We start from the raw sequence: 18,138 nt of genomic DNA, 5'->3' as shown, positions 1-18,138 counted from the left end.
TTAAATGAGCAGCGAGCTCACTGCAGTCCAGAGCTGGGAGCACAGGCATCACCCACAGCGAACCAAGGCCGAGAGGGAACCAACGCCCAAAACTGGGTCCGGAGCTACACCACCACCGGCGGACAAAACACTCAAACAAACATCAAACTACACAAACACACAGAAAAAATAAATAAATAAAATGAAAATTGAAAAAATAAAATAAAAAAAAAGCTCTGGTGAGAAGCGGCAGCCAGAATGCGCACGATGTACTCTCAACCGGAAACGGAAACGAAAAAAAATATATATTATATATATATAATTATATTTAGATTTTATATATATATATATATATATATACTTCCAAATATATTAATGATGGGATGGCACGGTGGTATAGTGGTTAGCACTGTCGCCTCACAGCAAGAAGGTCCGGGTTCGAGTCCAGTGGCTGGCGAGGGCCTTTCTGTGTGGAGTTTGCATGTTCTCCCCGTGTCCGCGTGGGTTTCCTCCGGGTGCTCCGGTTTCCCCCACAGTCCAAATACATGCAGGTTAGGTTAACTGGTGACTCTAAATTGACCATAGGTGTGAATGGTTGTCTGTGTCTATGTTTCAGCCCTGTAATGACCTAGCGACTTGTCCAGGGTGTACCCCGCCTCTCACCCATAGTCAGCTGGGATAGGCTCCAGCTTGCCCGCGACCCTGTAGAACAGGATAAGCGGCTACAAATGATGGATGGATGGATATTACTGATGTAAAAATTACATTTACATGTTATCTGTCTGTGTTGGGAAGCACAGACCTAACAGTGTTTAACATAAGGTGGAAATACAGAGGTACAGTTAGCTATGCTATGAGCAAAACGAGTCATTGTGGTAGAATTAACATATTTTAAGTAGCATCATCTCATCTACTGTATAAGGTTGGATAACAGGATGGAATTTATAGAGAACATGAAATGAAAACCATCACAATGATTAAAAATATGGAAAATGCAATACACAAATGGCACTGCTTTTCATTAGTGACTTACAAAAATGTGCCACACTGAAAAGCAAAACTTTTATAGCATTGCTCTTAGGTCACTTGATCTCTTCCACGGAAAATAATTAGCACGGGATTGCTTTTTAGGAATTAAATGCTGAAGTCATATCAGAAGTGAATGTAATTTCCTCACTTTCATTAGCATGTTACAGTCAGGCCACTCTGAACTGCAATCACTGTCCAATCACAGCCGTAAGAAATCTGTCACCCCCCCCCCCCCCCCCCCCCCCAAGATGCTTTACAGGTAAAATGAGAGGGCTTTCTTCAGTGACAGAAAAGGTGCAACATACAAGGAATGACCCACATGCTATATTTATGTCAATGCTAATCTAGTTTTACACACTTGTCCACGTCCAGCAAGCAAAGGTTACAAACAGAGTTTGTCCCTGCTGACTCACCGTAGCCGATGGTGGGCAGACCCAGGTGCTTCATGCGGTTCTTTACCAGTTCGGAGAGCTCCTGTCTCTCAGAGCGTCTGTAGAGGTTGAGGCGTTGTTGGTTGATGCGTTCAGCACAGCTCGGGGGCTTGGTGCTCTTCCTACTTAGTCTCCGTGCCCACTGCATGCTCTTCTTCCTCAGCAGTGGATGTTCTGATTGGTCACTGCCTGTCGAGTTCCTATGGGCCGTTTTCTCTTTCCAGGACTCGCGTCGGTCCCGTGGGTCATCACACTCATCCACGTTTACAGACACCTGAGACTGATCACCACCAAAAGAAAAATCGATGGTTCATTTTTATGACTTTTTTTATTTGAATGATATTTTATTAGTACATGAGAAGCACTGAGAAGCAAAATGGGGCTGCATTTATATCAGCAGAAAAATTCAAATACTAATAAGTCTCAATCAACCATCAAATGCTGTGTTCACACTTATACCGGTACGATAGTGGTATAACTGTATCGATACAAAGTATACCGGTACAGTTTAGTGCATCTGTCCACACTAGCAAGAAATGTTTGCGGTTTTCTTTCACGGTAGTTGAAATGCGCGTGCGCGAAATGTTTCCGTGGTTACCGAGTAACTTCCTTCCGAGAATATATGGCGGATGAAACAACGTGTGTGTGCTTTTTGTTGTCAATGTACAGTCTGTATTTCTGATGGTCATTTATTCAGTCGAATCGTATAAAACACGCGAGGCAGTTGAGAAAGAAACAAACGAATCTCCGTTCTTCACTATTTTATTCAGCGAAGACATCGATTGAGGTGTGTGACTTTGCGCATGCGCATTATATTTGTATCGATACAGAGCCGCTTCATCTGTCCACACTACACGAAGTGCTACAGTACCAATACTGTACCGGTACGAAACCCATACATTTGTGGGTTTCGTAGCGATACAGTTATACCGCTACAGTACCGGTATAGTTGCTAGTGTGGACAGGTGTTGCGGTACGAAAGTAGTTTCGTATCGGTACAAAATCCCTAGTGTGGACAGGGTAAAAAAGTTAGCAAGGCAAGTATCATGCCAGTTTATAAAATAAGAAACTGCATGTTTTATCTTGGATGGCACAGTGGTGCAGTTGTTGGCACTGTCATGACACAGCAAGAAGATTCTTGATTCGAGCCTCACATCTGACTGGGGCCTCTCTGTGTGGGTTTCCTCTGGGTGCTCTGGTTTCCTCCCACAGTTCAAAGACAGTCAGATTAGGTCAACTGGCTACTCTAAACTGCCCGTGAATGTTTGTTTGTCTCTGTGTTAGCCCTGTGATAGATTGGTAACCTGCCCAGGGTGTACCATGCCCCTCACATGAAGTCGGCTGAGACTTCATTCTATACCAATTATCTATTGGTATAGATAATGGATGGACGTTTAATCTACAATGCTGGCTCTTGTTACATTGCTGTCTCTTGCCAAACCCTCTCACATATAACTATCACATGCAGTGGTTCCTGACTGGAGTGTGAGAAAATCTGTAGAACAAATGATGAAATGTGGTGTTTTCATCAGTCTGTGTGTGTGTGTGTGTCTTTGTAATGAAATCTAGGGGGATCTATTGTATATTGTTTTTGTATTAGACAATGTACCTGGTCAAAGTCCCTCCCATACCAGAATCAGATCTTCCCAGGCAGTCTCCTGTCCCAGTACTACCCAGGCACTTAGTGCATTGGGTGGTACCGATCTCCGTTTCCATAGCCCTCGGCCTCTCACCTATTACATAATGGGGGGCCAGTCCTCCCTACTTGCATCTGTATTGTGCTATGCCACACCAGATTGTAGTAGGTACCATTTTGGTAATGGTCTTTGGTATGATCCAACCGCGAGTAGAACTTGCAATCTCCCAGTCGAAAAGCGGACACCCTAACCACTAGGCCAACTTGCCGTAATGTACCTGGTAATACCTCTGAAAATCATACATATCTATGAGTTTGAAACTTCAATTTGACTTGTTTGCCTTCAAGACGTTTTGTATGTGAGCTGTCTGAAAAAGAAACACTTCATCAGCCTCTGGCTGCAGATTCTCAAATAGCAACACTGTCAGGAGGCGTGTTACTGTTTAGCCAAGCACAGGACCAGCTTTTGTTTGAATAAAGAGATCTAATGGAGATCTGATTCATCTCACTAGACAATAATTGCAGTGTAGTTGTCAGTTATTAATAAAAAGTGAGATTGGGAGGAATTATTTGGACTCCACTAGAAAAAATACTATCTTAGCAAGTGAAAATATCTTGAAAATAGTTGAAACTATCTAGCATTTCCTATTAGAAGAATACAAGACACCAATTCTGAGATTATCAAACCTAGTTCTAGACTGCAACCAACTTATTCTAAGATGCCTTATCAAGTAAAAATATCTGTCCATGCAGCAAGATAATTGCACTAGTATTAAGTAATTTTCTCCTCAAATTCAGTTTTTAATTTTTTGCAGTGTCATTATAGGTAAAAACTGTCTGTCACTGGCTGAGAAAATTGTTAATGTGAAATATTACTGATTGAACACAAGAAATCGCAGTGAAACTCAAACACAACACATCACTCTTTCCTCCAAGCAAAAGATTCCTTAGGATGTACAGACATAAGATGAGGAATATTTAGCCCATTCGTTTATCAAGTAGTTCATAATACTTCCTGATAAAAGAATAAAGATAAACATTCTAAAGCACTGCTAAAGCGAAAAATTGTAACACACTGGCTAATAAGGCAAACTTATCACAAACCTTCAGCGAAGATGGACAAAATGATCAAAAGGTTAGAGGGTATGAATGATTATAATGGGAAAACATCAGCTCAATCCACGTCAACCAAGCAATTGCTGATACAAGGGATATACGAATAAAAAAATGTAGTAGCTTTTTTAGCTGTACCTCTGATGATGAGAACATGTGGGATTCTGTGCGGTACAAGCCGATGGGGATTTCAGCGCTGGAGGAACAGAGCTTCTGAAAAAGCCTTCCATATGTCCGGATCCATAGATCTTCCTCTGTCACCTTCATCTGTTCCAGTAGAGATAGTGAGATCAATTAGTATGTGCAGTAAGCACTCTTAAAGCATGTCTACTGTAGAATTACTTTTCTTGTGCCTGCAATTTGATCTAATATCCTATTATATAAATTCTCATTAGAGAAAAAAAACCCACACGTTTTTTTGACTTGTAATATCCAATAAATGAATTTAAGTGTGTGTGTGTGTGTGTGTGTGTGAGAAACTTACCATACAGAGGTAGCCAGAGCCTGGGGTAGTGTCTAGACCAAGAAGAAGTCTAACAATAGGAATCATGTAGTCCTTCACAAAAGACTAGAAAAAACAGAGAGAGGAAGAGAACAAAGCTCGGAAGGTGTACCGCAGAAAATCAATAGCACTCCTCTGTCTGAATGCCTGAGGACCACAAAACTCACTAAAACCAGAAATCTGCTCAAAGTCTTGAATCCATACCAATATACCTTCTGATGTTAAAAGACCAACCCTCAAAAGGGATAATGTGTACTCCCATGAATGGGGGTGGGTGGGGTGTTTGTTTGTTTGTTTGTTTTAAATTTAGTGTACGTCTTAAAAGAATCTTTGGTTCATAGTGAATGAGAGCATAAAATAGAGAAAAAAAAGTGAGCAGGTTTTCCCAAGCGTTCACGTATGCAAGAATGAAGGAATGTGAGAATGGTTGTGACCATTTTGCTATTTGAGAAAGGGGTGGGGGAAAAATTATTTCATGGGACAATTGTTCAATATTGGGCAGCACGGTGGTGTAGTGGTTAGCGCTGTCGCCTCACAGCAAGAAGGTCCGGGTTCGAGCCCCGTGGCCAACGAGGGCCTTTCTGTGCGGAGTTTGCATGTTCTCCCCGTGTCCGCGTGGGTTTCCTCCGGGTGCTCCGGTTTCCCCCACAGTCCAAAGACATGCAGGTTAGGTTAACTGGTGACTCTAAATTGACCGTAGGTGTGAATGTGAGTGTGAATGGTTGTCTGTGTCTATGTGTCAGCCCTGTGATGACCTGGTGACTTGTCCAGGGTGTACCCCGCCTTTTGCCCGTAGTCAGCTGGGATAGGCTCCAGCTTGCCTGCGACCCTGTAGAACAGGATAAAGCGGCTAGAGATAATGAGATGAGATGTTCAATATTCAAAACCTGTTTCCACGTTACCTTGCAGTGGATCTGCTCTTGTGATAGGTTTCTCCCAAAAGTGAGGCAGCCCCTTGGCCCCCACCAACACCCTCAACAACCGTGAAGCTGGGCCCACTGTAGTGTCAAGGAGAGTTAAGCTGAGAGGTTTAGAGCGTGGTCAGAAAAACAGCCCACCTGATAGAGGAGTGTATCCAACATGCTGATACTGAACACCCTGCCTGCAGCAAACGGAAGGCGGAACATGAATGCAAGATTCGATCCCTTATCTCTCTCTATCTGAAAAAGAGATCAATAATAAGACAAGTTATGTCAAAGTCAAAGGTAAAGCTGTTCCTTTATGTTTTCAGACACAGAAAATTTTTCAAGACAGAGTTATGAATGGCTGTATCATGCTTGCCTCACCTTAGTACTTTTATTTTTGCAGTTCTGAATTCACTTAACACGATGGCACATTTAAATATTTATTGATAAAATTTAAAAACAGTTAATTCTGGTCTACTAATTTGATTGGTTCCAAACATGCCTATATTCCCTATCATCACACTGGGATGTTTCGTTGCACTGTGTATCCTTCTGCTCGTCTATATTCGCCATGTAAAATTCTACTTCCTAGTTTGCACCTGTTACTACAGTAGAGTTTGTCATCATCAGCAGACATGGCAAATTAAACTTTTCAGGAATATAACTTTTGACAAAATATGAAAGCTTGTCAGATGATGATGAAAAGGAAGAAGGGATGCCAATTTTAACAGTACTTTTAACAGGAATGTACATATCAACGTGAACTAGCTAGCAAGATAGCTGACATGATATAAAGTAAGTGTGGCTTGTTTGGGACCTATTTCCACTAAAATCAAACAGAAGGTTTTGCCATATTGTTTTGGAAATGTCACTTACTCAATATTTACCTCCATTAACTTCGTTGGAGAAGGGTATGTTTTCCCCTCAGTTTGTTTGCTGTTCCCAACATAAAAAGTAGTGAACAGATTTTGATGAAATTTTGAGGAAAGGTGGGCCATGGGCCAAGGAACAATTGATTAGATTTTGATGTAAATCTGAATATGTGGCTTGACAGAAGTATGCACTCTACCAAGTGTCCTTCTAGTACCGTATCTTATTTTTTTGTTTATAGTAAGGTTAAAAATTAAATTTGTAAAGTGTTTTTAAGAGCAGACGTTGTCTCAAGGCAACTTTACAGAACTATGCATCGAGATTTATATTTAGATCCTTAATGAACATGCCAGAGGACAAAGGGGCAAGGATAAACTTCCTGAGCTGACATAAGGAAGAAGCCTTGAGAGGAACCAAATTCAGAAGGGAACCCATCCTCTTGTGAGTGATATAGGACAGTGGGATTATAAATCATTACTCTTCCACAATTATATACTAAAAAGTCAAGCAGTATTATGTTCAAAAGATGTCCAGGTTGAGCGCTGAGTCTATGGTTACAGTCCACAATTATTAATAATACTTGAGGAAATTAACTAATCTGGCAAGAAGAGAAAATGTGCTTTGTTGTTAGAGAGGTTTTACCTTCTCTAATTTGGAGAGAGCCAGGGAGTAGCAGTCTTTGGCTCGAAACTGCATGAACCTCATATTGGAGGGATGAGTTAGTTCAGTGATAATACTGAGACTTGGAAACAACCTAGAGACAGTGAGAGCCATTAAAATAAATAGTGTGTCGATTTATAGACATATCTACTCCTTATTTGTAAATTGATATGTGATCAAAGAAAACGACTTGCCTAAACATGGTCTGAACATTAACAATAGTTTTAGCATCAGCCATGTAGTCCTCTTCTGCACTCATAGTGCTTTCCTTATCCACCACTACCAGGTTATCAGCGTAAATAATCCCACACTGCAGCAGATTATCCAAACTACAAAAATAATTCAGCATATATTCATATTAAAGTTTGGTTATTTAATTCTCAAAGGTGTGATTCCCATATGCCTAACTGACATAAGTGGCAAACCACGACTACTTACTTGTCTATGGTGCCGGCCATAAAATACACCATGGGGAAACAACAGATGGCTTCCAGAAAATGATTATCTGGCCTAGAAGAGGAAAAAGAGCAGATTGACCAATATAATCCACCATCCCTGCTCTGTGAGTGCCAAGGTAGCACCTGGTCCATGTAGAGCTGGGCCCAGTTTGTATGAACATGTGACAGCATTTGAGTGTTGGTAAGGAAATTATGGAGAGTGCAGGGAACAAACTCTAGAGATGACAGAATTTAATGAGCATCATAATGTGTTCCACTCTGCAGCAACAACATGCTGCCAGATAACAAAGAAAAAATACTGAGCGGGAGACATTACAGCTAATCCACTGAGGAGCCTGCATACTTTGGCGCAACTCTAATTAAAACCATTCCTCACAAATATGCTGCATTTTCTCCCATTTCCCCCATCATTAGTGACCACCTGCCAATTTCCACTCACCAGTAGTTTCCACTTACCAACTGGGAAAGATGAAGGTTCCCCTGAGACACATGAAGCCAGTCAGCCACATGTTTTCCAGTTGCTGCTCATGCTGTGTCACAGGGCAGATGGAAATACAAGGAGGAAAACACGACCTGCCCTATTCCACATACAAGAACTCAAAGATACCCATGACTGGCTAGTATCACTATGACTGACAGAGATGAGAGAGAGAGAGAGAGAGTATTCTAGTCTTCCCGCCCAGAAAGCATGGCCAATTTTGCTCTTTTGACTATGGCATTGTTGAAATTTGAACTCACTGTCAAATAATCTCATAATGTCATAACATTGCTGGTCATTGAAAAGCATATATTCATGAAAACATGTTCATTTCATTTTTTTCTATATATAGAATGTGAGCATACTTGTCTGTCTCCTCATAGCATTTGACACCTAACTGACCAGTGCAAAGTTATTAAATCACATTTTTCATTTCCGCAGAATGTAGATTGGCTGCCAGAAGTGTCCATCACCCCAAACGCCCACCCCATTCTGTGAGGAAAAAGCAAAACTGTTCACAATCAACTGCCAGCTGTGTGGATTTCTATGCGATGCTGACACCAATTATTATTTTAAATGGATTATTAAAATTTCAATAATGAATTTGTTTTTAATATTCAATTTAAATAGCTAATTCATGTTAACACCAATTACAGTCAATTATTTAAAATCATAGTTCTTGAGATCTGTCAGTGCTGAACTGAAGTAACTGCACTTAGGTACTGATTTTACATTTCTCAGTGCAATTATTTATTTACTATTTATTTTATTTCTATTTATTTATTATTTAGTTCAATGGTAGATGTCCTTTTTTTCCTGCCACATATTTATAATGAAGAGGTTTTCTTACGGATTATCTAGCAGTAGCACGATGGGGTTGAGCTCCTTCCTGGGTCTGTAATAAGCACGCAGTGGAACGATGAAATTGTACAAGCCGTTTCCAGCCGTTTCAGCAGACACAATGATGAGCTTGTTCTTGAAACCGTATGCCTTGGCGTCTTCGAAACTGTTATGGCGACAACCCTGAGAGAAAGTAACTGAGAATTTACAGTTTGTCTTATAATAATAATAATAATAATAATATTATTATTATTCCATTTGAATATTTAAGATTTAAACTCTTTGAAGATTTAAAAGGAGCATCTTGTAATTATTCAATTAATTTCTTGCCTGTTGGGAAACTGCAATGAAAACATGCATATACTGCACTTTATATACCTTCTTCTAATCAACAGCCACCATGAGACAAACATACGCTTTTAAGGAAAAGTAGCAGTGCTGTGTGGCTTAGGGTGGAGCTGATTTTTTTGAAGCAAAGAACCTGGCGAGATTCACCATTAAGCCAGTATTGCAAATAATAGTTTCCTGGTTTATCTTAGAAATCCTGTACTGAATATTGGTTTAGAAGCACTTAAAAATGTACAAAATGCACCTTTAAGCATTATTCTTTTCGAACATTTAAGCTCAGAGAAATGTTTTTCTAGACTAGTTCTGGGAACCTTGTCTAGTCGCAGACAGCAGAATGGAGCTTTCTCTTGTAGAAGATGGCACAGTGTTGGTGAACTCCCAATGTATGGTGAGTTTGGAGGATATCCTTTTACATATCTGAAAAACAATAGGGCAGCTCAATTAGTTCAGGAAGAAAATAGTCTGTCATCATTTTAACAGACATATTTGTACCACATTTTTTTAAGGTTACAACTGAAACTACATCCACCAACAAGATAAATGACCTGTTATAGAGTTTGCTACAGTATTTTAGTGCTGGGAACAAGAATGATAGCAGTGTAAAAAAAAAAATGTAATATCAGATAGAAACCAACAGAATTTTACATCAAACTGTTCACATATTCAGGTTCGAAAGCGGAACTAGTGCTTAAACCAGCACCAACATTTCTCTCACTAGCAATCTAGAGGATTTCTTATTGATTCGTTCTGGTCTACATCACCCACAGTTTCTTTATTGGGAGCCTATTCAAAGCAAACAAGAAAATAAAGTTAAAAATATGATCCTGCAGGCTGAATGATTTGGCCTTTATAAATAACAGCTACAATCAGTATAAAGCATCACACTTAGTATTCATATATGACACAGTATTATGATTGCATTTTTCTATTAACAAATTCATGATACAATAATGGCACAATGTACGAAGCAAGCATGAAATACGGGACAATAAAACTGAGAGAAACTAAGAACCGTAACTGATAGACTGCATGTATCTATAATCTTGGGTAAAAATAAATCAGCTCCTGCCTTGTTTCATTATACCATTCTATCTCTTTTTCTTATAACGATTAGTCATGCTGTTGCTCTTTATTCCACAAATCTGATCTACATTGAAGCATTTGTTTACACAAATGACATGATGTGAATAGCAAAACTGAAATCTTGGACTAATTTATTGTACTGAAAAGGCTTCATCCATTTATTTATTCATCCATTCCAAACTTGTCCATTTAACCCAACTGTCCCTGGTGTTCGTGATAGCATCTTTATATTTCCTCCAACTATTGAAATAGGGTTCTTTGAATAGATAAGAGTGCATAGAGGCTAATAAATAACATGGCCTAAAGTATGTGGACACCTGATCATCACTCCTATATGCAGTTCTTCCCATTGTTACCACAACATTGGAAGAAGATAATCGTAACAGGATGTCTTTGTATGCTGAAATATTATATTTCCCCTTCACTGGAACTAAAAGGCCCAAAGCTGTTCCAGCATGACAATGTCCCTGTGACCAGTGATGATATGGATTGCCAAGGTCACAGTAGAAGAACTCCACACAGAGCCCTGACCTCAAACACACTGAACACTTTTGGGATGAACTGGAACACTGACTGTACCCCAGGCCTCCTTACCTAACATCAGTGCCTGATCTCATTAATGCTCTTGTGGCTGAATGAACACAAATCCCCACAGCCGCGCTGTAGTGGAAAGCCTTCCCAGAAGAGTGGAGGTTATTATATCAGTAAAGGGGGTAAATTTTGAATGAGATGTTCACCAAACACATGTGAATGTAATGGCCAGGTGTATACAAATATTTTTTAACCAGTTTTTGCTAAAGGAGTGATGGGGACAAAACTGGGTATCAAAATATGGTGGAAGTATGCCTCAGCATCTCTTATGACATTGCATTAATGGCATTTAGCAGACGCTCTTATCCAGAGTGATGTACAACATACCCAGAGCAGCCTGGGAAGCAGTTGGGGGTTAGGTACCTTGCTCAAGGGTACTTCAGCCAGTCCTGCTGGTCCAGGGAATCAAACCAGCAACTTTTTGGTCCCAAAGCTGCTTCTTTAACCATTAGGCCATGGCTTCCCTTATGTATCAGTTACACCTGTGCATAGTATTTAGTTATTAATCCTATACCATATTTTTCAGTAAATACTATTAATTATTTGGTAACCACAGTGAAATGAGTAGGTAAGTGTAGGTTAGTCCCTCTATGAGAAGGTTTAGCTTTTTGCCACTAGAGAGCACTACTGACATGCTAAACAGACTGCTGAACCTAATATGGTAGTACTTTAAGTGAACCCTCCTTACTTCAGAGAGCAGTGATAAGCAGATGTGTGTGTGTGTGTGTGTGCGCACTGTTTGAAGTAAACCTACACTATGAGTGTAGTACAGCGTGACTGCAGAATAGATGGCTTCTATTATTCATTCTGTAGTGTTCAGCTCTTAAAGAGATGGTTCAGCAAATAAATAAATAAATAAATAAATAAATCAAATTGTACACAATTTTTCCACTCAACCCAAATGGGGTCGATCAGACAGATAGTGTCTGCTTTTTGCTTCTTTAGTTTGCACTGGTGCTATGAGATGGAAGTCTATATAAGATTTCCGTCAGTATTTACAAATCTGAAATGGTTTCAAATTACAACTATATTATCATCTGCATAACCATCTTTCCACGTCTTATCATTTCATACAATAAAACCATATTGTGTTAAGGAAAAGGTGATTCCAGACAGCTGCCTCATAACGTTATTCATCTACATAGTGAAGTTTTATTCATTTTGTTCATTATAAATGACAGTCCGACTGTATCCTAAATCATAGAGGCAAATGTGTGACATTAGTTTACAACCGGACATGGTCTGAGGCAGGTTTACAGTGTGTGGCTTTCAGGAAAAATGTGGCTGAAGACTTACGTCTTTATCATCCTTGTAGCTTCAGTGCCAAACTAATGATGCAACTTCAGTGTAAATGGAAAATTACATTTTGATTAAGTTTGTTTTTAGCAAATCATTACTTAAATGTATTTAGATGATGTTTGGGGGGCGGCACGGTCGTGTAGTGGTTAGCGTTGTTGCCTCACAGCAAGAAGGTCCAGGTTCGAGCCCCGTGGCTGGCGAGGGCCTTTCTGTGCGGAGTTTGCATGTTCTCCCCGTGACCGCGTGGGTTTCCTCCGGGTGCTCCGGTTTCCCCCACAGTCCAAAGACATGCAGGTTAGGTTAACTGGTGACTCTAAATTGACCGTAGGTGTGAATGTGAGTGTGAATGGTTGTCTGTGTCTATGTGTCAGCCCTGTGATGACCTGGCGTCTTGACCTTTTCCACAGTCTGGAACTAAAATTGAAGGAGCCTTTATGTGTCACATGTACAGAAGAGCACAGAGAAATTCCTCCTCTGCATTTAACCCATCTGAAGCAGTAAACACACACACACACACACGTGTACACAAGTGAGCAATGAACGCACACACATACCCAGAGCAGTAGGCAGCTATGCTACAGCACCCAAGGAGCAGTTGGGAGTTAGGTGCCTTGCTCAAGGGCATTTCAGCCATGGAAGGGAGCCACCATTCACTCCCCCCACATTTTTCCTGCTGGTCCAAGAAATCGGCAACCCTTTAGGCCCAAGGCTACTTCTCTAACCTTTAGGCCATGGCTGCCCCCTCAGGCCATAGCTGTCTCCATGGGTGACTTATTATATGTAATGAAAATCAATATAGTTTGCAAAATTATTTCCAAAGAAAAATGTAAAAGTTTTGCTTGCATAATCATTCACCCTGATTGCTGTGGAACCCCTAAATTAGTTTCCATCAGTTACCATCAGAAGTGACATAATTAGTCAAACAGAGTTCACTGGTGTGGAATTAAAGTGTCACATGATCTATAAATATGCCTGTTCCCGGAAAGCCCAAGAAAGCCACGACTTAGGTGGGAGAAGCCTTTCAGAGGACAACCATAGCCCAGACACTCCCCAACACTGCACTTTATGAAAGAGTTTCACACTACATGAAACCCTGTTTGTGAACTGCCAAAAGCCAAGCTTGGAGGCTCAACAAACATGCAGGAAAAGGTTCTCTGGTCTACTGAGACCAAAACTTCAAACTGTGTCTTTGACACAAAGTGCTAAATTTGGCAGAAACCCATCACTGTTCATGAACTTGAGAACATCATCCTCTTAGTGAAGCATGATGGTGGTAGTATCATGTTGAGAGTTCTTGGTTGCTTCTATAATAACACTCTCTTTACTCAGACCTGTAGCAACTGTTTACAGCAGAAGCAATTTAAAGGTTTCACAGCAACAGGATGAATACTTCTGCAATCACAACTTTAAAAGTTTTCATTTGAGAATAATTTTGCAAACTGTATAGATTTTCCCCCAGTTCATCATTATGAGCTATTTTGTGTAGATTTGTAACATATCATCCCCATTTCAGTTCCAGGTTTTAACCCTACAAAATGTGGAAAATATTTGGGGTTACAACAAATGTACAACATTTACAAAAAATGTGGGATGAATATTTATACAAGGCACTGTATGTAAACAGCATTACTCACTCTGGGGCAGTCACTCCTTCCTCGTCTGATTGGTTGGTCTCGTCCTCGGAAGGGTCACTCAGGAGGTCACAAGGCAGGATGGAAGTGGAGTCAGCCAGCTCCAGTACAGGGGCGATGCTGGGCCGCCGGCTGCCTGCTCCGTTCTCTGTGGGCAGTGCCAGCTTGCTACTGTGGCCTGCAGGCTCAGGGTTCTGCAGGTCTATGGCCACAGTGCCTGTGGTGGGATATGATGAGAGAGAGAGAGAGAGAGAGAGAGAGAGAGAGAACACAGACACTAAGAGGACAGGAAGAGAAGATTAAGATTCTGGATGAGATCCACCCTACTACTGTGTATACAGAAAGATGATGATGAAGTACACAAACAGAAAAACAGGCCCGAAGCACTGAATGGTTCTGCTGCTTTGGGTGTGAACTTGTGCTTTGTTGATAAATACTGTATGTAGATCACACCATAGCAATCGAGTGAAAATGATTTGGATCAATAGTCCTAATATGAATTTGGCTCGACCAAAAAATGTTCTAAGCAGAAGCATGAAACTGCATGGCTAGCTGTATAAACATGCAGATAGAATAGCCATCATGATTGTCTATACATATAACTAATTGGGTAGACATTTAAAGATGCTTTCTGGTGAAAGTCTGCTCATAGTGGACTGAACTACCTTCAGACAGAAAGCTGAACATGTCTGAAATGACTAGAAAAGAGTTAAAAAAATAGAAAATGTACAGATTTGCATAAATGTAAACATTTATATGGACATCGTAGACCAGTGGCTTTCATTGCCCATCCTGATGACCTGATACTCTGCAGGTTTTTTTTTTTTTTCCTCTTGGAAGAACTACAAAACTATGCAGTTCACTGGGCAAGCAGGACTGAGAACCACTGTCATAGTCCAATGTCTCATGGTATTGTCATCTCTAATGCTAAGGAAGCCGCATGCACAGACTTACCATATGAAGTAGACTGATCGACTTTACCAAGTCAAAGAAAAAGAAACAATGAAAGAAAATCATCAGCCACACCATCTGACCACTCATGCAAATCTCAAGCAAACACAGAGAAAAACACAGTCTAAATAACCATATATCTTTGTGATTATGCTGCAAATATTAACAGCTCTCTCTCATGTGGGCTTTTAGATTTGCACCTTCAGGGTCACAGGTGGTACTTCAGCAAAATTAACTGATTTATCTGCAGTGCAGATTTGCTTCCTAAATATTGCTTTGAACCCTATTTATAAGCATGAGGAGTTCCCGCTCAGTCTGCTCACTGGTATTAACACATCCTTCTAATGATCCTAATTCGTTGTTAAGTAAGTGTCAGGGGAGAAATATGGTACGGTGCAGATAGACATCCAGGACATGTCGGTTGTGTTCAGAGCCACACGTCTGTCACAATGACAATGGCAAATTAGCCTGGATTGATGATATTTACTTTTGTGTTGCTGAGTTCTAGCCTGGTAAAGACACTGCTTATAATTTATCAGACCTTACACACTGTAATTAGTGTGACCTCTATGTATAGATAATCACTGCACCTGTTCGTCCCCCTTGCTGTCTGATGATGGTACCTTCTACTGGAGGAGATATAATTTGACTGGGTGTGCTTATTTGCAAGCCACAGGGCTCTGCACTCACCCATGCTGGCTATGATGCTCTGCACGGGGAGGCGAGAGGGGGCATCGTACAGACCACTGACTGGTAGGCCCTTGCTATGCTTCTCTTCCTGTTTAAAGATGAAGGCGGAGTTCTCTTCCTTGGTGATGTTGATGTAGTAGCAGGTGTCTGTGGCAGCCATGATGTGGCGGGGGCCGGGGTTGAGCAGGATGCTTTTATTCTCTTCTCTCTTTACACCAATTAGGCAAACTCCGTATCTGACAGAGATATCACACACACACACACACACACAGAATTAAAACTTTTTGTAGCTGGAAACAAGTTCCCCCATTAATTCCCAAAATGCACTTGTGCTTTCATCTATGAGCACTTATGCCAGCATAACTGAGTTTCCAATACATTACATTCCTATTAGCTCTGCAATATAGTTTTACAATTTTATCACATCGACACCACAAGCATCATTAACTTGTCAGAATAAACTAGGGGTTTTTTAATTACTAAGCATACCGACATATTGAAAAGTCATGCATTTTTAACACTCACTTTTTATGTGCATGAAAGGAGGCGTATGTAAAACTTTTCCCATCATACTCTCCAAAAAATTTGCTATCAACGAGGCGGATGTGGTAAACTTCATTACCCGAGCAGCGTCCGTATGTTCTCTGCCACTGTTCTGGAGACATCTGTCCCTCCCTGTAACAGCAACAGCACAAAAGATCACACTGGAACATGAACTACAATATGAAAATACAACCATATCTTCAACTATGTGCTCATTTTTTCTATTTTATCTGAGGCAAAATTTCCAACAAAAATGTTAATACTGCTAATGCTGATTGACATTTTGCTTCAATGGAATGCGATTCCATTACAGTTACATCTGAAGCTGTATAAATTGTACTTGAAGAAACAGTTTCATTAACATTCTTCCTGCAATGGCTGAATCCCAAATTGCATTCTATTCGGTATATAGTGCACTATTTTAATGTTTGTTCTGTAGTGTTGAACAAAATATTTCAGATTCAATTTAAGTAGAGAATAAAATACAACGAGGCGTGTTGTCAGATGAAAATAATCAGCTACAGCAGGGGTGCCCACAATATTTTGATTCGCGAGCTACTTTTAAAATGACCATGTTAATATGATCTACTCGGACTAGGTTGTTACCACTACTAGGCCTACTATGACTACTAGTACTGCTACTACTACTACTACTACTAATAATAATAATAATAATAATAACAATAATGACACTTGTTTTGATTTATAAACATTCATATGCAATTTGTTTAATAATATGCAAACATGCATACAAAAAGGTGACTGAAATTTACATTCAAATTATGTTAAATGCATAAGCTTTGTACTCCTAAACGTATTTTTGTTCAAATCACTGTTAACTTTTATAAACCGCAAACTACTAATATGTAAACATGAAACAAGCCCACTGTAAAAAAAAAAATGGGCTATGTTTAGAAAAAAAAGTTAAATGCATCCAGACAGGCATTGTAAACCCCAAAACATTTTTGTTCACATCAGTTGACTTTTGTATAGCCTGCTAGACAGAGATTTGACATTTACAACAATTTTATATAAAAACATTTTCCTTCTTTTATATTTTTTCCTTCTTTCTTTTATTTTTAAAATTTTTTTTTTAACCGTGGAACTTAGCAACAGCACAACTTTAATACATAGCATACTGATGTAGGCCCTAAATCAGATCTTAATCCGATGATGATCGGCACTGGAGGGAGTCAGAGAGGGCTGCATAGTCCGGACAGTAGCTGCTGGTAGCGAGCCTCAAGCAGGCCTCGAGATGATCGTCGGACATACTGGAGCGGTATTTGGACTTAATGATCTTCATATGCGAAAAGGCCGACTCGCACAAATAAGTGGAGCCGAACAATGCGGTTAAGGAGGTGGCACATTGCCGCATGTTCGGGTACTTCGCCTCCGTGAGTAAATTCCAAAACGGCCCATGCGCCCTGGACTTCAACTCGATGTCAGACTGCAGCATCTCGTCTTGCACGCCGCAGACGTGTTCAGCTGAAACAGTGCCGCAACTTTTGAGGCGAGGGAATCCACCTCAGTATCTTCCCCGAATAGGTGGCACATGAATGTAGCTAGTGGCTCGAGCAAAGCAAAGTCTTGAAATCGCTTCTCAAACTCTGACTGGAGAATTTCAATCTGCTCAGTGTAGCGCGCACTGTTAAGTTGCGCAAACGCCCTCCCTTGCATCTCCAGCTCCGAGGCGAGGTTTCGGAAGTTTCCTAAATCACGGCGCTGCATCTTTGAAACCAGCAGTTTCATTTTACTGGTTGTCATGGTAACCTAATGTAACATTTTTTTTTGACGCAGCGCTTAGCTGACATTTCGCTTCAGGGAAAAAGCGAATTTGTTTACATGTAAAAATAACCACGACGTTTTTTTTTTTAATTTCATAACAAATATATTAATATTTACATATCAATCATGAGATCTACCATCCCTGCCTTCGAGATCGACCAGTCGATCGCGATCGACATAGTGGGCACCCAGGAGCTACAGGATGGGAAGGTGGATCAATGCAAAGCAGAGTTACTACCACTCTGCATTTCAATAAGATTAGTTTCCTATAACAGCATGTTTTGAAGTGTTTTATTCCTGTTATACCATGGCAATT

The 18,138-nt window shown here is 40.3% G+C and overlaps 1 protein-coding gene across 1 annotated transcript in view; it reads right to left on the bottom strand.

The window, feature by feature from the left end:
* Positions 1 to 18,138, bottom strand: part of kcnt1b (potassium sodium-activated channel subfamily T member 1b) — a 186,964-nt gene that overhangs the window by 19,103 nt on the left and 149,723 nt on the right. Inside the window, exons 16-27 of the mRNA XM_060907052.1 lie at positions 16,020 to 16,169; positions 15,495 to 15,730; positions 13,857 to 14,070; positions 9,561 to 9,666; positions 8,912 to 9,084; positions 7,564 to 7,635; positions 7,320 to 7,454; positions 7,108 to 7,219; positions 5,749 to 5,850; positions 4,673 to 4,756; positions 4,327 to 4,455; positions 1,422 to 1,719 (exon numbers count right to left, since the gene is read on the bottom strand). Of these exons, the coding sequence (XP_060763035.1) occupies positions 1,422 to 1,719; positions 4,327 to 4,455; positions 4,673 to 4,756; positions 5,749 to 5,850; positions 7,108 to 7,219; positions 7,320 to 7,454; positions 7,564 to 7,635; positions 8,912 to 9,084; positions 9,561 to 9,666; positions 13,857 to 14,070; positions 15,495 to 15,730; positions 16,020 to 16,169 (1,811 nt within the window). The remainder of the gene's footprint in view (positions 1 to 1,421; positions 1,720 to 4,326; positions 4,456 to 4,672; positions 4,757 to 5,748; positions 5,851 to 7,107; positions 7,220 to 7,319; positions 7,455 to 7,563; positions 7,636 to 8,911; positions 9,085 to 9,560; positions 9,667 to 13,856; positions 14,071 to 15,494; positions 15,731 to 16,019; positions 16,170 to 18,138) is intronic.

This window comes from Neoarius graeffei, chromosome 24 (genome assembly GCF_027579695.1).
Source record: "Neoarius graeffei isolate fNeoGra1 chromosome 24, fNeoGra1.pri, whole genome shotgun sequence".
Classification (NCBI taxonomy): Eukaryota; Metazoa; Chordata; class Actinopteri; order Siluriformes; family Ariidae; genus Neoarius; species Neoarius graeffei.
The sequence above is the reverse complement of the archived record's forward strand: the minus strand, read 5'-3'. Positions and strand labels throughout refer to the sequence as shown.